The 21948-nt window shown below is 41.4% G+C and overlaps 1 protein-coding gene across 1 annotated transcript in view; it reads left to right on the forward strand.

Moving 5' to 3' along the window:
• Positions 1–363: 363 nt before the first annotated feature.
• The window catches only part of LOC142075024 (ADP-ribosylation factor-like protein 15), a 220056-nt gene continuing 198471 nt past the window's right edge, over positions 364–21948 (forward strand). Inside the window, exons 1-2 of the mRNA XM_075136014.1 lie at positions 364–446; positions 8189–8243. Coding sequence (XP_074992115.1) covers positions 364–446; positions 8189–8243 — 138 coding nt within the window. The remainder of the gene's footprint in view (positions 447–8188; positions 8244–21948) is intronic.

The raw sequence follows: 21948 nt of genomic DNA on the forward strand, positions 1-21948 counted from the left end.
AAACTTTTGATTCAAAGGTGGCTGTTACAAACACTGAAACTTGATACAGCTTCCTTGGGAACACAAAAGAATGCCTTAATGTGATTATAATTTCCAGCACAAGATTCTGTGAAGTCACAGGAGTATTGCAGCTCCAGAAATTTCATTCTCTTCAGATACACACACTGAAGAAACAAGTGAATTAGCACGTTTAAAATCAAATTACCATTTTGCCTTTTCCATGATGAGTCTTGCATTAGTGATAGGTGTTATTACATTAAAAAAAAGTGTCCCAGTTTCTGAAAATGTGCTAGTCTGTTTGTTACAAATAGCCTTATAGTGTCCTTGTGAATTACTACCAAGGTTCAATATGTGTTGGGCCCCATGTTGCTCTGCAGTATGCTGCTCCTAAATTCTTCAGTCAGAGCTCCAAGCTTGAGGCAACATAGTGATGAATTTCACAAAAGGTAAGAAATGTAAGCTTTTAGTAAGTGAGAAAATCTGCATTTAGTAAGGACAGAATATTCCTCCTAATACCCCATGCTGATTACCATTTTTGGCTTGTTGTCATTATCATCAGCTCATGTTTTTTAATACTGCCAGCTTGCGATGTTTATTCTCTTAAAGCCTGAGTTCTGAAGTTTTGTGATTATGTGATGATATCAGCTTTCCATTAACAAAAGAAGCATTTTAGTTTCAAACTTAAAAGCACAAATGTGGGCCCATACAGCTGTAAAGGAAAAAAAAAATGCAGTACTTAAAATCTTGTGATTGTTTGGGTTTTGGCTCATAATACTATGGAGTATTCTTTTATTCACTTTGTGTGCAGCAAAACTTTCTGAAGTGCAAACTGTCTGACTACATAAAAGTCCTTGGGGACATAAATAGGGTATTTGCGAGTGAATAAGCAATTGGCTCATCTCATGCTGGAGCTCTTCAGAGTACAGAACTTTTCTTTTGTCTCACTGGCAGCCTGGTAAGGTGACTATATTAATTGCCAACACAAGGATGTAAGTAGCTTCCTGCTATTGAGGAAGAGACACAAAGCAGGAAGTCTAGTTGATAAGTCCTCTTATGTTTAGATGCAGTCCTCCCCTACAGCTTTGCTTATAAGGACAAACGGCAGGAAGAACATGAATCAATGCTTTGTTTTTGTGGTGTATGTTTTGGTGGAGCAGTGGAAGAAAAACTTGTTCACAGGACTACATTAGCTTTTGGCATTGGAGAGCCTGGGGAAGCAAGGTGGCATCTAAGAGCCAGTAGGAACTGTTGATATGGGGGAAGTGAGTTTGCAGATCTGTTTGTTTTCTTGTTATGACTTGAAGCTTTTGGATGGAAGAAGCATCTGTTTTCTACATTTTTATTAACTTTTACAGCAACTACTGCCTAGTCTTCCACTATATGATTTTGCCTCTAATGGAGATGAAAAATTTTGAAGCAATTAAAAATGAAGTAATAATTCTGTAAACTGTCAATAATAAGTTTCATAAATTAGCATTGATAGCACTGCTCTGGCAGTGAATAAGAGGGAGAAGAGAATGCAGAGATTACAAGGGAATTTCATGTTTGTGTTTAGTTGTATAAACTGCATGTGCTTTGGATGGGCTGATGCAGAGACAAATATTAAGAGTGCATATTGAACCTGGGGAGGGGATCATACTACCCCTTTTGATATTAGTAATAAAATGGCAGATGAAATTCAGTGTTGATATATGCAAAGTTACATATATTTATAGTAGAAGTCACCTGACAGTACAGATGCATGGATAGGCTCTAAAATAGTCAGTGCTCAGGAAAGGGAAAGAGGATCCTTCTTTAAAATGTCATCTCAACCCTGACAGCTGTCAACAAGTTTAAAGTATTAAGGAAAAATCTCATTTTTACACTGCTTAAATGCAAGGTTTGCTGTTGTCTGAAATGCTACATTTCTGGTTGCATCATCTCAGAGTATTGTAAAACCAAAGAAGATACAGAGAAGGAGACAGGGTAATTGAAAGAAAACAATTGCTTCCATAAAAGGAGGTATTAAATAGTTATAGCCCTTCAGTCTGAAGAAGACAGCTGAATGGTGTGGGGAGGCAATATTATAGACATCTTTGAAATCATAAAGGGAGGGTGAATAGGCAATAAGTCACTTCTCCCAATAGAAGAACTTGATGACAGTTATAATCCAGGAATTGCTTTTTCCCCATGAGTAGAGTTGAATTCTGGGTCTCACTTGTGCAGTAATGTTAGGGAGGTCAAAATGAGTAGACTATGAATTTGTACAGTTTCTTGGAAGACAGGCCCATTGGGGAGGTATTAAACATGATGTTCAGATGTAATGGTAGGCTTGTGGAGATCCTGAAGCTGTGATTGCTGGAACCTGAGGATGTATCCATGAAACATGGTTTCCTGTATGTCCTGGTGCTTATACTGTGTGCTAAACATCTCCATCCCCTTCATTGGGGGACAGCTAGATCTAGTTCCAGAACAGGAAATTGCTGTTAGAAAATGGAGATATTCTGGATGATGCCCGGGAATGTTCCCCAGTGTAAGCAGAATTGTATTGACTGCACAGGAGGTGAGACTTTATTCAGAGGGATTTATGAAGCTACTTAATCTGCTCCAGGGACATGTAGTTAAAGGGCTCCTTCTGCTTGGAGGTGCTGCCTTGACATATGAGCAGAGGCTATTGGCCTTCCAACATTTGTATTCTAACTAATTTATGACTTTATGTAAGGCCCACAACACTGAGTGAACATGAAACTGAATTGACAGCCTGTGTAGAGTGCAGAGTGATGATGCACTCTACAGTGAGTGATCTCTTCTCTCAATACTTTATTCTTGCCTAGAAACTTGCATAATTTCAGGTTTCAGCAAGACTGGAAAAAAGTTCCAGAAATGTCTGTGCTGTTTTTGCAGTTATTCATTTTCTGTTGGCTAATCTGCATCTTTCACTGTCTGAACCATTGCAGTCCTGGAAACAGTCATGGAAAAACTGTTCTCTGGTGCATCCACTTGATTACTTTTTATGATGACAAGAGAGTTCTTGGATCCAATCCTATTTTCTGTTCACATATCACTGGCTTTCCATCAGCATCAGGTTTCTTCTAGTCTCTAAACTCAGATTTATTTTTCTAATGATTATGTACAAGAAGGTTGGTATTTTAAAAAACTAATTATTCCGCATTAAAGGAGAATATGAAAATATTTTCTGTGTCTTTTATCCCTGAGAACTGTATTAAAAAAGAACTTTGGGAGTTTAAATTAAAAATGTTATTAATGGAATGTGCTAAAGGACTGTGACACCTTGTGTAGAAAGAGGAGCCTTCAGGTTACTACTTGTTCAGTACACAAGCTTAGCAAACAGCAATTCTGGTCAAAATTCCTGCCACCTGTACTGTAGTATAGTTTTGTGTGCTTTTGGGTACCTGCACATTCTTTAAAACACATAAGAGAATTTTTCATGCTCTTTACATATAGGTACCTTAAAATCTGCATATTGTTTACACTTGTATTGCTAATTTTCACATTTCTTATGTACAGAAAAAGATGCAGAGAGAAGAGTGGAGGGGAAAAAGCTTTTTACCTGGAAGGTCCAGTAATTCCAAGTGATTACTGGGGTGGACCACTTAATTATAAATGAGCAGGTGGACATCTTAATCTTAATTTTAATAAAGCAACATATCACCAGGAAAAAAAAAACAACTACTTCCTTTTCTCATATTGCTTTCTGGTTTTGTGGTCTTGGAACTATACTTAGTGCTGTAATTTATTTAGGATTATGGCAAAGCAAGCTGTGGTCAAGGTGAGTATTTCTGTTGGTTGGCAGAATGAGGATACCAGCTCCTGCAGTTCTGTCAGGTGTCAAGCCTTTTGTTTCTTTTCTGAGAAGCTGATTAGGATCCCCCCATTTTGTCCATCAAGGTTATTGAGACTTGTGATTTCAACTTTAAGTGATCAATTGCAGAATATGCTCTAATTAGTCTTCAAAATTTGCTCTCTTGTAAATATTATGGGTAGGAACTTCACTTTGTATTTGGTGAAGATATAGATATTAAAACAATGAATTTGTGCAGTTGCAGACTAATGTGTGCCTGCATCAGAGCTGTATGAGTTTTTTGGTTTTAAACACCAAATACTGAAATTATTTTGTACTGATAGCTGAATGCTTGAAAAAAACAGAACAAATGGTTGTGGTGAATGAAAGGTTGCACAGCTGCAAGGCAGACATCTTTCTAAGTCATTATTAAAAGTCATGTTTTTACAACATACGATTAAAATAACAAAGTTTTGGGCAAATATGTATGTTAGCCATGAATTTAGTTTCCAGCTGGAGAAATTATTTCATGTTTGTGAGATGACCCTTTGTCTAAGTAGAAGGGTGCATATTGGCAGAGATGCATGCTTATGTTGTTTGACATACTTGACCTGAAGACTCCTTTTCTCACTTCAGACATGTTAAGTGACTTCTGTTAAGAATAAGGCTTTGCAGAGTTGTATCAAACAAGGTATCTTTCTTTGTAATACTTATAGGTATATTTTTACATTATCTTTTTCTTTTATTTTCATGCTTACCATGTAAAATCCTTTCTGAAAGGAACAATAAACTGTAAGTAAATTAAAAGCAAATTCTCCAACAATTGTTTTGTTGCCCAATTGTATGGTGCAGAGTTGCAAAACCAAAGTAATGAAAGAGATTACAAGTATCAAGAATAAATTCCCCATTGCACCAGCAGATTATCACATATATTATAATTCTGCGATCAGAGTGATAGTCTGTAGGATAGTATCATTAAACATCTAATTATTTAAATCAATTCCTGACACTTTTCCAGTGATTAAACTGAAATAATATTGGGGGGGGGAATGTAAATTTTTGGGGGAGGTGTGTGTGTATATAAGAGAAACTAATAACAACATTGAAGTTAATCATCTTTTTAATGCTATAGACTGCAGATAATAAGCATTACCTTGGAGGCTTGGGGAAGGGATTAGCTTAATATTTAATTGGGAAATACATAGGGGAAACATTCACTGGTACTGTATGTAATAGTAAGAAGGGGAGATAATTTTGGAATTCATGGCCTGTAATAACTTGTTGATTTCAAATCATTGAGTAGCAAACCCAACAACAGATGAGTAAGGTAACTGTGATGTAGCTTGCTCTCTTCTACTGAAGAGAGGCTCCACAGGCGCTTGCTGGGGAGTTTGAACTACAGCTTACTTCTCCCATGAATGTAAAGCCTGGAAGTACTGAACAAAAATTTAAAAAATGAAAACAATTTATAATGCTGCACTTGTTTGTCTAGAATAAAAGCAAACTAGATACACTGAGAAATTGTAATGGTATGCTACTGCTGCACACTTACTTCCCTTACAACCAGAAATAATCTTTTACTTTTTATACGAAGTCGGGTCTGCCATTAATATAGAATCTGTCAGGATACTGAAAATACAAATCGCTATGTATCATCCTATGTTTAAGTAGGGGCTTAAATTGCAGCAGACTCGGGTTAAACATTAGGAAACTTTCTAGTAGGGAGGGTACTGAAGTACTGGACTAGATTGCTTGGGGAAGTCATCCATCGCTGGAACCTTTAGAACAAGGTCTGCAAATACTGTCAGGAGTGGTATGGGTACGGTTTATACCCCCACCCCACCACTTAGTGTAATACAGGATTTCTCAAAGTCAGCTCTACTCCTATTTTTCTATGACTTTTTTTTCTGTGGGAAACTCAGAGCAAAAGTCATAGAATTGGATGTTTATTCTGAAAAAAAAAAAATCCTTGCAATTTAAATGACACTTTGAAGTAGCATTCCCTTATCAGTAATAATAATCTAGCTTGCTTCCAGTAAGAAAAGAAAATCAACCATGCTGTTGAGGTTTGCTTTCAGGTTTTTGTGCTGTACTTCTTGATTTTCAGACACTTCAGTGAAATATTGCTTGTTTAAAATTTATATTTAACAGGTTGTATTGGGTTTGCGTGGCAAGGTTTTGGTAGTGGGGGGCTACAGGGGTGGCTTCTGTGAGAAGCTGCTAGAAGCTTCCCCTATGTCCAATAAAGCCAATGCCAGCTGGCTCTGAGACGGACCCGCTGCTGGCCAAGGCCGAGCCCATCAGTGACGGTGGTAGCGCCTCTGTGATAACATATTTAAGAAGGGTGGGGGGGAACAAAACTGCGCAACTGTGGCTGAAGAGAGAAGTGAGAATATGTGAGAGAAACAACTCTGCAGACACCAAGGTCAGTGAAGAAGGAGGGGGAGGAGGTGCTCCAGGCGCCGGAGCAGAGATTCCCCTGCAGCCCGTGGTGAAGACCATGGTGAGGCAGGTTGTCCCCCTGCAGCCCATGGAAGACCCCCAGCCAGAGTAGGTGGATGCGCCCAAAGGAGGCTGTGACCCCGTGGGAAGCCTGAGCTGGAGCAGGCTCCTGGCAGGACCTGTGGCCCTGTGGAGAGAGGATCCCACGCTGGAGCAGGTTTGCTGGCAGGACTTGTGACCCTATGGGGGACCCACACTGGAGCATTTCATGAAGAACCTGTAGTCCGTGGGAAGGACTCAGGTTGGAGAAGTTCGTGGAAGACTGTCTCCCATGGGCGGGACCCCACGCTGGAGCAGGGGAAGAGTGTGAGGAGTCCTCCCCCTGAGGAAGGAGCGGCAGAGACAATGTGTGATGAACTGACCGCAACCCCTGTTCCCCGTCCCCCTGCGCCACACGGGGGGAGGAGGTAGAGAATTTGAGAGTGAAGTTGAGCCTGGGAAGAAGGGAGGGGTGGGGGGAAGGTGTTTTAAGATTTGGTTTTATTTCTCATTACCCTACTCTGATTTGATTGGAAATTAAACTAATTTCCCCAAGTTGAGTCTGTTTTGCTTGTGATGGTAATTGGTGAGTGATCTCTCCTTGTCCTTATCTCAACCCATGAGCTTTAGTTATATTTTCTCTCCTCTGTCCAGCTGAGGAGGGGGAGTGATAGAGTAGCTTTGGTGGGCACCTGGCATCCAGCCAGGGTCAACCCACCACACAGGTATAGTGAAAGAAAAATGTTGCTACACGTTTTTTATTACTCATAATTCATAAGAGCTGCTCTTTTAATTTTTAAAGTCATAATTCTAATTAAATGGGTAATTAATTTCCAGTTTTTTGGAGGGGAGGGGGTAGAAAGCAGAAGCCAAAAAAAAAAAGCTTTCACTGATACTGTTTGAAGTCTGTAACATCCAGCACTTTACCTCCAACATCTTAAAATACATGCAGATGAGGTGTGAACTTGGTGAACATGTAGTAAACATGTTCCACTTCATTGCTTTAATTTTTGCCTACAGTGACTTCTTGAATACCTTATTTAAAGGAATTCATCAATTAGAGTTCTGAATAAATCATTGTAAGCCTGGTTTATTGTACTTGACTATATAAAAAAAAGGCAAACCTACAATAGGTTTTATTGGGAGGGGAAATTACATTTATTTTCTGGCTGCTTTATGCTATTTAAAGAAGGTGGTTTTTTTCATCTGTTTCATCTGAAATTCATAGTCCATCTTCAGCCTCTCTGGGATACTGCAGAAGACGTAGAATTGTGGCATCACAACAGATTGGAAGTTGAGTGAGTTGAGGGTAAAAACTTTTAATATGATAATTCACCGCTGTAAGAGTAGATTAAATAAAACATTCAAGACAGTAAAGAGTTACATTTTAAACATGAAAATCTCAGAAAATTAAAGGAGTATGAATTTAGAAATGTAAAGGTATATGCATTATTTTGTTATATGGAGGAAGAGAATTTGAATGATGATACAGGGAAAGAACTATTATAACTATGGAAGCTCTTTACAGTCCACTAAGAAGCCAAAAAGCACATTACTCTCTTTAAAAGTCTCTTGAAGGTTGTTTTTAAACCAGAGTAGATAAAAATAAATGGGACTGAAAGCTTGCGTGCAAAATACTATGTTGTGTACGGGCATTTTGGGGAGCATTGCCTAATTTGAGACCTATAATGAAATACTGAATTAGTAAGTGCAGTGGTGTTGGCAGCTGCTTCTTTATGAAAAGTAAGAAGTATCTGCATAATCTGAATTAATATGGCATTTTTCTCAGCTTGTTTAGTACAACCTTACAGGAGAAATGTAAAGTAGTAGACCATCAGGTGTTTCTTTCAGGGGAGAGGTGGGAGAAAAACTTTTAATTCTTAATAAATAGCATTCTTGGTAGTGTCTTTAATTTAATTTCTTTAGATTGTCTGAATGTATCCAGCTCTCATTTGCTGTTTGTAGAATTGGCATTTACACGGTAAGGCAATGTTCTAACAATAATTTTTGTTAGTGTTAATGCCATTTTAGTGAAAAGTTACTTAGTTTTTTGGGATCAGGATTAAGTAATGCAGTTAGCAAAAGAGATTTGTCATATTAGTTTACATAAACAGACTACAGCATGATTTTATCCTGTCAAAGATTTACTAACACCAGGACAGAAAAAGTATTCTCCACTTTAATTAAAGAGGTAAAGAAAAATTCAACCAGCCTCTTAAGGTAAGAAAATTAGGAATTAATGTGTATCAGTTGCTGAGAATTCTGGCCTAATATAATTGCTGAAGGGTTTGCATACATTTGCTTTTAAATATCCATGATGTTTGAGTAATGTCATATATTAAAACATGTTAGCTAAATGCACATATTGTTGTAAGCTTTGTCTGGAGTACCTTAATATTTTCTAAATGCTGTTAAGTTAAACCTCCCAAACCTTAATTAAGTTCTATAAAAGAAATATGTGGTTTACTTCAAAAATCTGTCCCAAATAGGCTAAGATATTTTAATTTCACCTTTCTTGCAGTTGCTGTTCCCAATTGTTCCAGTTAATGATGAGAACAGATAGATGAATGGGGTGTTTTGTAGAAATTCATTGAGTAAGCTCTGCTTACTGAATGTATAAGACACTGTTGCTCAAATCATGCTTCAAATCCCAGAGCTTTTGGAGTGGGAGTGCTGCTCCTACTGTTAATAATTCAAGGAGGAAGCCTGGCATGTTATATTTTTCGATTTTATTAGGCTGTGCAGTTAAAAGGGTAGGTGACTTCTGAAAAACTGCGAGGACTGTGTACCACCAGTAAGTCTTGCTTGGGGATAGAATCACAAAGCTAAAGATTTGCTTTTATTCCTAGAATTTGGTTCCAGCTAAGGTTTAATATCTGCATGAGGTTTTTTTTCCCCCATGACATTTGCCTGTGTACTGTTTTCAACATCTAAAAAACTATTTTCTAAATGGTACAAAAAAACAGATTTGGGTAATGTGGACAAAATCCTCACGGAGGAAACTGCTACTTGTAAAGTCAAAAGCATGTTTTCTATGGTATTTAAGTTCCTTAGTATCCTGGTTCCGGCTGGGACAGAGTTAACTTGCTTCCCAGTAGCTTGGGGGGTGTGATGTGTTTTCGGTTTGGTATGAGAGGACCATTGATGGCCCATTGATGCTTTGGCTGTTACTGTGTGGTGCTTGCACCAGGGACTTTTTTTCGGCCTCCCATGCTCTGCCAAGTGCAGGGGAAGCTGGGGGTGGGGGAGCATAGCCGGGGCAGTTGACCCAGCTGGCCAATGGGCTATTCTATACCATGTGACATCATGCTCAGTATAAAAACCAGGGATGGGGGGGCTTGCCCCCCAGTTCATGACACATGGTCAGCGGTTGGTGAGCAGTTGCATTGTGCATCGCCTGCTTTGTGTATTCTGTTATTGTTGTTGTTATCATTGTTATTATTACTGTTCTACTTTGTTTTATTTCCATTATCAAACTGGTTTTATCTCAACCCGAGAGTTTCCTACTTGTGCCCTCCTAATTCTCTCCCCCATCCTACCGGAGGAGGGGGATGAGCGAGCGGCTGCGTGGGGTTTATTTGCTGGCTGGGGTTAAACCACGACAGTCCTTTTTGGTGCCCAACATGGGGCACGAAGGGTTGAGATAACAACAGATAAACTAGAGTGTATTAAGGAATTTATATCTGTTAACAGTTGCCGGTCACAATATTGATTCATCTCTGTTCTCGATATTAATTTATCTGAACTGCACCATGCTCTTGTTTTTGCTGTACCTGTTAAAGATTGGTGTTGGGTTTTGTAGTCTGCTGTGCTCTGCCATGATTAATGATGTTTTGCCTGGGAGATTTGTTACTAAAACACTGGCATTGGGGGTTATTTGGTATTTGGGATTCGTAATGAAGCCGTTACTGTATTTCGGGTACCACCTCATGGAGACCATTAGCAATAACACCTTTTCCTCTGAAGTTTTTTATGGAGGAAATAGAGAATGGCACCCTCGCTACCTTCCTCCATGATGTCGTCTCCTTTGTTAAAATAACTTCTCAGTACTTTGAACATCCCTGGGTAGTTAAGATACATCTATTGGTACTCCTTGGGAATATTGTTTTGGTTTTGTCTAAGGTTAATAAGCAATTTAAGAATGTCATCCAGAGATCTGCCCCAAGGCTGGATAGTTATGAGTGGCAGGGTGAGTGGGATAGCATGGGCAAATGCCTGGGATGGTGGGCACCCCCAGTGTTTTGGAACTTCACCCCTGAACAAGTGCAGAATCCTGAACAATTAGTAGAATATTTGGAAGAAGTATGCTGTCACCCTGGCCATTCTAGGGAGACACAAATCACTGCAATGTGCTGGGGCCTGGCCCACGCCTACCGAGCCCTGTTTAACACCACTCAGAACCCCCAAGGGGAAGAGGAGGTCTCTGCATCTGATGACAAAACAACAGGCCCTGTGGCTACCCCACCCCCCAAGGCAGGCAAGGCGGCTACTCCACCCCCTGCGACAGAGAACCAACCCGTGCCAGTATCAGTTGCCCCTATACAAAAAAGAAAATACACAAGAAAATCAGCCCGTTTAGTAAGGGATGAAAATGAACCAGGGCCATCACGAGAACAGGAGGAGGAAGAGGCAGAAGCCATAAATGAGATGGCAACCACCTGATCCCTATCTCTGAGTGAGCTGCGAGATATGGGAAAAGATTTCAGTCGTCGTCCAGGCGAGCACATTGTCACCTGGCTGCTCCGATGCTGGGATAACGGGGCCAGTAGCCTGGAATTAGAGGGGAAGGAAGCCAAGCAGCTGGGATCCCTTTCTAGGGAAGGGGGCATTGACAAAGGGATTGGACAAGGGGCACAAGTCCTCAGCCTCTGGAGGCGACTCCTGTCAGGTGTGAAGGAAAGGCATCCCTTCAAGGAAGATGTTATATGCCACCCAGGCAAGTGGACCACCATGGAGAGAGGTATCCAGTACCTGAGGGAATTGGCCGTGCTGCAGGTGATTGATGAGGACCTGGACAAGGAACAATTATCCAAAGATCCAGATGAAGTCAAGTGCACCCGACCCATGTGGCGGAAGTTTGTATGGAGTGCACCAGCATCACATGCAAACTCATTGGCAATAATGACCTGGAGAGATGGAGAGGAACAAACAGGGGATGAATTGGCTGGCCAACTCGGGCAATATGAAGAAAGTCTATCCTCCTCCCTACGGGCCTGTGTCTCTGCTGTGGAGAAACTGTCCCGGAAGGTCCAGCAACTCAAAGAGGATATGTCCTACTCCCCACCTGTATGGACCAGTGTCTCAGCCATTAGGAGTAAGCGTCCCTCTGCTCAAGAGAGGAGACATCGTGGGTACACACCCCAGGGCACCCTGTGGTTTTACCTGCGTGACCACGGAGAGGACATGAGGGTAGGAAGGCTCTGCAGAGGGACCTGGACAGGCTGGATCGATGGGCCGAGGCCAACTGTATGAGGTTCAACAAGGCCAAGTGCCGGGTCCTGCACTTCGGCCACAACAACCCCAGGCAACGCTACAGGCTTGGGGAAGAGTGGCTGGAAAGCTGCCAGGAGGAAAAGGACCTGGGGGTGCTGGTTGACAGCCGGCTGAACATGAGCCGTCAGTGTGCCCAGGTGGCCAAGAAGGCCAATGGCATCCTGGCCTGTATTAGAAATAGTGTGGCCAGCAGGAGCAGGGAGGTGATCGTGCCCCTGTACTCGGCACTGGTGAGGCCGCACCTCGAATACTGTGTTCAATTTTGGGCCCCTCACTACAAGAAGGACATGGAGGTGCTGGAGCGTGTCCAGAGGAGGGCAACGAAGCTGGTGAAGGGCCTGGAGCACAAGTCTTATGAGGAGCGGCTGAGGGAACTGGGGTTGTTTAGTCTGGAGAAGAGGAGGCTGAGGGGATACCTCATCGTGCTCTACAACTACCTGAAAGGAGGTTGTAGCGAGGTAGGTGTTGTTCTCTTCTGCCAAGTAACTAGCGATAGGACGAGAGGAAATGGCCTCAAGTTGCGCCACGGGAGGTTTAGACTGGACATTAGGAGAAATTTCTTTACTGAAAGAGTGATCAGGCCTTGGAACAGGCTGCCCAGGGAAGTGGTTGAGTCACCATCCCTGGAGGTATTTAAAAGACGTGTAGATGAGGCGCTTAGGGACATGGTGTAGTGGGCATGGTGGTGTTGGGTTGACGGTTGGACACGATGATCTTAGAGGTCTTTTCCAACCTTAATGATTCTATGATTCTATGACTCGAGGTTGACACCTGGGGTTTTGGAGTCGGGGATACAGAGGATCCGAGGCCCGCTACACTCCAACTGAGAAAGAGATATTGGCAGCATATGAAGGGGTTCGAGCTGCTTCGGAAGTGGTTGGTACTGAAGCACAGATCCTCCTGGCACCCCGACTGCCGGTGCTGGGCTGGATGTTCAAAGGGAGGGTCCCCTCTACACATCATGCAACCGATGCTACGTGGAGTAAGTGGGTCGCACTGATCACACAACGGGCCCGAATAGGAAACCCCAGTCGCCCAGGCATCTTGGAAGTGATCACGGACTGGCCAGAAGGCAAATCTTTTGGAATATCCCCAGAGGAGGAGGTGTGACGCGTGCTGAAGAGGCCCCACTGTATAATAAACTACCAGAAAATGAGAAGCAATATGCCCTGTTCACTGATGGGTCCTGTCGCCTTGTGGGAAAGCATCGGACGTGGAAGGCTGCTGTATGGAGTCCTATACGCCAAGTTGCAGAAACTGCTGAAGGAGAAGGTGAATCGAGGCAGTTTGCAGAGGTGAAAGCCATCCAGCTGGCCTTGGGCATTGCTGAACGAGAAAAATGGCCAGTACTTTATCTCTATACTGACTCATGGATGGTGGCAAATGCCCTGTGGGGGTGGTTGCAGCAGTGGAAGCAGAACAACTGGCAGCGCAGAGGTAAACCCATCTGGGCTGCCGCATTGTAGCAAGATATTGCTGCCCGGGTAGAGAACCTGGTTGTAAAAGTCCGTCATGTAGATGCTCACGTACCCAAGAGTCGGGGCACTGAAGAACACCAAAACAACCAGCAGGTGGACCAGGCTGCTAAGATTGAAGTGGCTCAGGTGGATCTGGACTGGCAACATAAGGGTGAATTATTTATAGCTTGGTGGGCCCATGACACCTCAGGCCACCAAGGAAGAGATGGAACATATAGATGGGCTCGTGATCGAGGGCTGGACATGACCATGGACACTATTGCACAGGTTGTCCATGAATGGAAGCCTCTCTGGTATGGAGGATGATGGTTGAAATATAAATATGGGGGGCCTGGCAGATGGATTATATCACAAACCCTCCATGGCAAGCGCTATGTGCTCACCATGGTGGAAGCAACCACCGGGTGGCTGGAAACATATCCCGTGCCCCATGCCACCGCCTGGAACACCATCCTGGGCCTGGAAAAGCAAGTGTTATGGTGACATGGCACCCCAGAAAGAATTGAGTCAGACAAGGGGACTAATTTCCAAAACACCCTCATAGACACCTGGGCCAAAGGGCATGGCATTGAGTGGGTATATCACATCCCCTACCATGCACCAGCCTCTGGGAAAACTGAACGATACAATGGACTGCTAAAGACTACGCTGAGGGCAATGGGTGGTGGGACATTCAAGCATTGGGATACACAGTTAGCAAAAGCCACCTGGCTAGTCAACACTAGGGGATCTGCCAATCGAGCTGGCCCTGCCCAATCAAGACTCTTACGTGCTGTAGATGGGGATAAAGTCCCTGTCGTGCACATAAGAAATATTCTGGGGAAGACAGTCTGGGTTACTCCTGCCTCTGGCAAGGGAAAACCCATTCGTGGGGTTGCTTTTGCTCAAGGACCTGGGTGCCCTTGGTGGGTATTGTGGAAGGATGGGCAAGTCCGGTGTGTACCTCAAGGGGATTTGATTTTGGGTGAAAATAGCCAATGAACTGGATTGTATGATGTTAATTGCTATATAATACTGTATGTCATCACTTCTTTTTTTGCTATATGTCGTATCAATGGTGTTGCAGTAATAATCACCCAGATTAATGAAGAATGAACTCTGATGAAACCAAGAAAAGTGAAACGATGATAGAACCGGACGAGCGCAGCAATAATGGAACCAGAACTGGCCTCAGCATGCAGCAGTCCAACACCACACACCATCTCTTCTGCCCTGAAAGACAGATGGAGCCCAATGTCATGGACTAAATTAACTCAGTGGACATTTTAGAGGGATGGCCCATGGACTAAGGGAATGATATCTCTGTGTGTGTGTATATATATATATAAAAAAAGACAAGAAAGGTGGCGGTGATTAATTGGAATGTATTGGAAAAATGTGAGACCTGGGCGTGGTGTAAATGGTATAGAATAAGGGGTGGATACTGTCCTGGTTTCGGCTGGGATAGAGTTAAATTTCTTCTTAGTGCTGTGTTTTGGATTTAGTAGGAGGAGAATGTTGATAACACACTGATGTTTTCAGTTGTTGCTAAGTACCCTCCTAGTCATGGACATTCAGCTTCCCATGCTCTGCCAGGTGCGCGAGAAGCTTTGTGGGAGCATAGCTATGACTGCTGGCCCAGCTGGCCACTGGGGTATTCCGTACCATATGATGTCATGCTCAGTATATAAATAGGAGATGTTGTCTCATGTTGTCCAGTGTCATGGTGTAACCTTAGCTAGCAAGTAAACACCACGTAGTTGTTTGCTTACCCCCCCACCTCTGGTAGTATGGGGGAGAGAATTGGGAGGGCACAAGTAGGAAGCCTCCTGGGTTGAGATAAAAACAGTTTAATAATTGAAATAAGACGAAATAGAACAGTAATAATAACAATGAGAACAACAACAATAACAGAATACACAAAGCAGGCAGTGCACAATGCAACTGCTCGCTACCCGCTGACTGGTGCCCTGTGTGTCCTGACCTGTGAGAGCCCCCCCTTCCTTTTTTTATTTGCATGACATCACATTGTATGGAATATCCCATTGGCTAGCTGGGTCAACCGCCCCAGCGTGCTTCCCCCCCAGCAGCTTCCCCTAAACTTGGCAGAGTCTTGGAGGCCAAAAAGTCCCCGGTGCAAGCAGCACTTAGCAACAACCAAAACATCAATGGGCCATCAACCTTCTTCTCACATCAATCCCAAAATACTGCACACCCCCGCCCCCAGCTGCCAGAAAGAAAGTTTACTCTTTCCCTGTGAAACCAGGACCTCGAGGAAGTAGCGATTGCTGCTTGGATATTGGTCAGCAGGTGGTGAGCAATTGGATTGTGCATCACTCATTTTCTGTATTCTACCATTATTATTTTTTTTGTTGTTGTTTTCTGTTCTATTAAACTGTCTTTATCTCTATCCATGAATTTTACTTCACCACCACCCCCCCCCCCTCCCCCCCCGATTCTCTCCCCCATCCCACTGTGGTGGGGGTGGGGAGTGAGCGAGCAGCTGTGTGGTGTTTGGCTGCCTGCCAGGTTAAACCACAACAATTTGAACAAACTGTAAACTTGATTCGTATTCTGCTTGCATACCACCAAAGGTCAATGACTGGCTGTTATCATTAGAGCTCTTGTCAATTGATTCAGGAGAATCTACCTGGTCGGATTTATAGTCTAGTAGAACTATTTTCTATTTGGTTAAGCTTTTAGGAAGAGGCAAGATCTGTAGGCTTTTCAGTGAGAGTATGGGATTTTTGCTTAATTTAGAGAGAGTGAGGTTAATTCAGTTCTTATGCATAAGCATTAATATGGTTATGGTGATTAGACTGTAAATTTAAATGGTTGCTGTGTGTTCATATGTTTGTTTCTTCATATAAAATGAATTCAACAGTTTATTGTCTTGTTGCATTTGAAGGAGTAAACTAAGTACAGATTTCAATCCAATTAAGGTGGTCACTTTTATGCTTATTGTTATTTTCAAGTTTCTGTTTTTAGACTGCAGATTAGTCTGAAGTTTCTCTTCTGTTTCGTTTGTTTGCTTTGGCATTTATCCAAAAGGCTCTTGCTTAAGTAGTTTCTCATAACTTTTAGAAATCCACATCCCAGTTGAAAAAAAAATTTACTCTTATTAATCTAGGTACATCATTTGTAATAGAATTCTGTATCTTGTCAGTCTGTTTTATGTTTGCTTAAATTAAATATGTCTATTTTAAGTTTTCAGATGCCTTCAGTAACCATAGAATGTGCAGTAAGAAATGGACATCGCCATCAGAATGCCAAAATATATTGTGAAAACATGAATATTTCAAAGAGACGGATTTTTCTTAAAGAACAAGCAGCTGCATATTTTGAAGGACAAGTTTAGTTACATGGTTCTCAAAATTCCAAATTATGCTTGGCTTCAGCTTTCAATAAAGCTGTGTTGGTCTTTAATAAAGTTGAGAGATAGCAGTCAAAAAGGTTGTTGGATAAACCAGGTAATAAAATGGGTATTTTAACACATATGAAACAGATAGCTCTGGGATACTTACAACTTAAGCATGTTTTTGTTGATCTTATTGGAAACTATGAAGTTGATGTCATATGCAGGTTCTGACTGCGATAGCTGAAAATTCTTCTACGCATCGTGGGTATATGCAAATGTAAGTGGTTTTGTAATGAACGATCTTGTATTAATCTTTCAAGTCATGCTCCACTTGTTACTTGTTCTTCAGACAGTTCTTGCTATCTTTCATAACTTAATGTTATATTAACATAATGTTAGTTTACAAAAGTATTAGCAGTTTTCTAGGTTTTCTCTTAATTTGTAGTTTAATGATGTGGTCCTACTTATCAACTGTATTTGAATTAGTAGAAGTTTAAAAAAAAAATCTATTAGAAGTTTTGTAATTTTTCTTGGAGGACAGTTTCTTGATTTCCCTCACTGATTTTTGGATTGCCTCTGTGAGTTTAAGAGAATCAAATAGCAGTACTCATCAAAGTAAGTTGTTTTCGGTGCTGTCACTTTCAAAATAGCAAAGCTGAGCTATGTCAAATCCAGCTGGTTCTGTATTTTTAAGAGACACTGCAGCTGGTTTTAGAATAATCTCCTCACTTCAAAATGCCTATATACAGTCTCTGAGCAGCAGTTCCAAACTGTTTTATGTGGTGGAATTAACGTTTGAGTGCTGCATTTTGCAGTTAATGTTAATTTCCTTGTTTAAAACAAATTCCAACAAACAACCAGAAGTGGAATGAAGTTCAAGAGCAAAGAGAAGAAGCAGCAGCAAGTTGTTTAGGGAGAAGAAAAAAAACCTTCCCCTGCCTGGCATGATATAAGTGTGGAATGAATGCTCAAAAAAGGGTAAAACCAAACCCAGAAAAATGAAAACCACATTAATGAAAACTAATTTCCAAACAATTTTGAGGGTTGGTTGGGGTTGGTTTTTTTGAGCTGATACTTCTACCCCCCTGCCCTGCCAGATAAGGCTTGTTTTGGTCTTCTCTTACAGAAATATAGTATATGAGTTGTACTTCAAATCATATTGCTTGTGGTGAAATATAGGATTATTCTAGTGTATGACCTTGTACTTGGTCAGCCAACAATACTGATAAATGAAATTAAAAGCAATTATGTATGGGACCAGAAAGGTCCTATGCTAGCAGGTAAATACAGACTCTGTGCGACGAGCGAGGGAAGGCAGGCAGTCGACTCAATGTGAGTGATAAGGCCAGCTTCAACTTTATTGTAAAACCCTACACATATTTATACACTAAGTTCTACCTTATGCATACTTGTCTCACAATCATTGGCTTAGCTCTAAAAATTACATTATCATATTCCTCCTACTTTCGGTTACTGCTACGTGGTCCGGGTTCCATCCTGTTTTCCCTATACTATACTTTCTCAAAGTTGCTTATCTGCACAGAGCAAGGTCAGCATAACTTTCTTTTCTCCCTTGTCAGCATGACTCAGAATTTTCCCACCGCGGCCTAGTCTGGCTAACTTTCTCCAACAACTCTGTATCTGATGAGTGTCTGTATCTGGAGTACCTTCTGTGCTGTAAAAATGCTTAGGACTCATTTTGGCTCCTTATCCAGGGTTCTCAGAATGTGGTATGGAATAAAAGTGGTCAGCTTTAATAGTTTATGTCCTCAAGCTTCAGGAAATAGGAGTAAATCTGTGCTAGTGCTGGTTAATTTCTTTCAATGCTGCCTGTTGTCTTCTGTGCTCACTCTGCGTGGATGAGGGGGCTCCACTTGTGCTTTTCATCTCCTGCTCTGCTTTGCCTGGATTCTCACTATTTTGTCTTTGACAGGAACCCAACTGCACTTGCTCTCGGAAGGGTGCGTGTAAAGGGGAAGCTTATATTTTCGTTGAAGAATAACTTGAGTAATGAGTTTGCTTCAAGCTCTAAAAGACCTAATACCTAGTTGTGAGAGGCCATGCATGTGTATGCTGGAACATCCTTGTGAGAGGGTGTGCTGTCCTTGCATAACTAGCTTGAAGATTAGGAGCACCTGAATTTAAGCTGTAACTTCTTGAGGTAATCTGCCACCTTTTGCTGGTGTGCGTAGGTGTCCAAAGTGCAAACAAAGCTCAATTATATTTCAGTGCAGTGCTGCTGTAATTAAGCCAGAAAAGGGTCCTTAGTTGTCTCTGTGCCCAGTCCTACCTCTTTCAAAGGTTATGAATCTTAGGAATGTGTGGAAAGCCCTAGAAAAACACTTGTGCAGAGCTATTGCTTGATGAACATAACCTTCTGTGGCAAAACTTGGTTTTGGCTCAGTCAAAATACTTTAATGAAGTTACCTAAAACTATAAACAAAAACATAACTATTTTTTTTCTACAGTTCAACATCCCTTTTATATTTCTTTGTTTAAAGCTTAAACCAACCACTTCATGAGGAAACAATAAGGATGGCTTTATTTTTGTTGGGGAAATACAGGTTGAAGGTCCTGAGTTGCCACACAGTGTGAATTGGAGGATATAAGTACCAGGGCCCTCCCTCTTTTAGCAGAAGCCTTTTTCAAGCTTTACACAAAGGGGTATACAAAACATGAACTAAACTTTTTTTCCTAAATGGCTAAACAGGATGTAGATATAAATAGTAATTCAATACAAACTTATTTTGGTGGAGTTTTCTCACACACAGCTTCTTGTATGTTGAGAAATGTAGTTTCCTTTTAGAAATAGTTCTTTCATTAGTTTCCAGACAGTGCTTAAGATGGATTCATACAATTAAAAAAAAAAAAAAAAAAAATTTCATGTTCCAAGGTGTTGCAATTTCTGTTAACAGTAATGGTTTTTTAATCTGGTGTTTTTGAAATGCATTGTTCTTAATAAAAAATTAAGATTTTTCTTAACTCTCTGCAAAATATTCAGACTTGTTGAGCAAGAAGATGATCAAGTACTGGAGTAGAGACTTCTTGTACATACAGTGTTAATAAAACAACTGTATAGATTCTGTCTTTGGGGGGGTGGGTGGGTTTTTTATGTTTTAAATAGCCTTTCTAGTTAAGATCTTAGTTTTAGCTGCACTGGTATAGAAATTTCTTTGACAACTGATTGTCTCATTCAGCTATTTTATTAATTCAGTCTCAAGTCTGAGCCTCTGTAAATCTTCCTTTTTTTTTTTTTTTTTTGGACAGCAGAATAGTTTGTATTGAGTTGTTTCTTACTTTGACTGGTGTTATCACACAACAGGCTTTGTATATCTTTATTCTTTTATATTCTTCTATAAGCTTTATATTCTTTTCCACCCATTTGCCTTTCCCATTTGAGATCATTCTCACAGAAATACTACGCTTGGCTAACCATATAGGTTTGCTAATTTTCTGTCTAATTCCTTCTCCCATGGACCATGTTGTCTCAGCAGAAGTGGTTTCTCCATCTAGTCAGGACTACTTTATAACGCCTGCCTCTTTCATGTGAATATCTGAATCGTTGAGGGGAGGCAGGATCACCTTTTCTGTCATCAGTGGTAAGGGCTGTGTGCTTTGCCTTCTACATTTGCTTTGCCTTGGTGTTATGAATTTATGTATTTATTTTTGCATGTCCATGGCTCAGTCTCTTGCTTTGGTGACATAATATTTTTCAGCCTTCTACTTCTTGAACTGTGTTTAAATGGAAGGTCTCTTGTGATACTCAAGCTAAGCTGTTTTGTCTGTGGACCAAAATAATTCTACATTACTGCACCTCTATTGTGTATCTACAGGGGCTTTTGGGGAGGATTCTCAGACCAAAGAGGTGTATGCATGCAATGTGCACTCCTCCTTTGCCTGTTCTACGGTGGTTTCTTTTTCTTTTAATTGTTAAAAATTTAATGCTTACTCCTGAAAGTGCAGGGTCTGCAAGAAGTTAGCAACAATTACTATCAAGGTTCCATTTGTTCTCCCGTTTTTTTTCTTCTTTTTTTAATGGTCCTCATTTTAAGCTAATTGCTTGTCTAAGCCCTGAGTTGTGAGGCTCTATCTTATGTAAGCTACTGACTGCTAAAAGTTCTCTGTGGCTCTTCAGTTGATTATCTGTTCTGTAATACCACATTTCCTGACTGTCTTGAGAAAGTTGTTCCTCAAAGACTGGTTCTGGTGTTGGCAATGTTTCGAACTTGCCAATTTCTCCTTTTTATTTTCTGGAGAAAAACTGAATTTCTGGCTTTGAAATTTTAATCCTAGCAATCTTCAACAGACTGTGGGGAGCTGGGTGCTGACTTGCAGCTCACAATGTGTGCAATGGAGGGGAGAACAGGATGAAGTGAATGTTCACAATAGTCCATCTCAAATATTGATGTGGATACGTGCTATTGTGGAAGTGACTCGCAGTGATCCTGTTGTGGGTTACACCCACTGGCCGATGCCCAGTCACTCCCCGAACAGCGATCGCTCCTCCCCAGCCAACTCCCCCCAGTTTACATACTGAGCATGACATCATAGGGTATGGAATACACCATTGGCCAGTTTGGGTTAGTGGTCTTGGCTATGCTCCCTCTCAGCTTCTTGTGCACCTGGCAGAGCACAGGAAGCTGAAAAGTCCCTGATGCGCGTAAGCACTACAACTACTTAGCAACAACTAAAATGTGAGTGTGTGATCAACATTATTCTTGTACTAAATCCAAAACACAGCACTATACAAGCTACTAGGAAGAAAATGAACTCTATCTGAGCTGAAACTAGGACAGTATCCACCCCTTATTCTATATCATCTACATCATGCCCAGGTCTCACATTTTCCAATATATTCCAATTAATCACATCACCTTTCCTGTATTTTGATATATATGTGCACAGATATCATTCCCTTAGTCTATGGGCCATCCTCCTAAAATGTCCACCGAGTTCATTTAGTCCATGACTTCGGGCTCCATCTGTCATAACAGTCCTTCAGGGCAGGAGAGATGGTGTGTGGTGTTGGACTGTTGCATCCTGAAGCCAGTTCTGGTTCCATTATTGCTGCGCTCGTCCAGTTCTATCATTGTTGCACTTTGCTCGGTTTCATCGGAGTTCATTCTACATTAATCTGTGTGATTATTACTGCAATACTGTTGATATGACATATAGCAACCATAGAAGTGATGACATACAGTATTCTATAGCAATTAACATCATACAATTCAGTTCATTGGCTACTCTCACCCAAAATCAAATCCCCTTGAGGTATACACCGGACTTCCCCATCCTTCCACATTACCCACCAAGGGCACCCAGGTCCTTGACCAAAAGCAATCCCACGGATGGGTTTTCCCTTGCCCAAGGCAGGAGTA

Source organism: Calonectris borealis, chromosome W (genome assembly GCF_964195595.1).
Source record: "Calonectris borealis chromosome W, bCalBor7.hap1.2, whole genome shotgun sequence".
Taxonomy (NCBI): domain Eukaryota; kingdom Metazoa; phylum Chordata; class Aves; order Procellariiformes; family Procellariidae; genus Calonectris; species Calonectris borealis.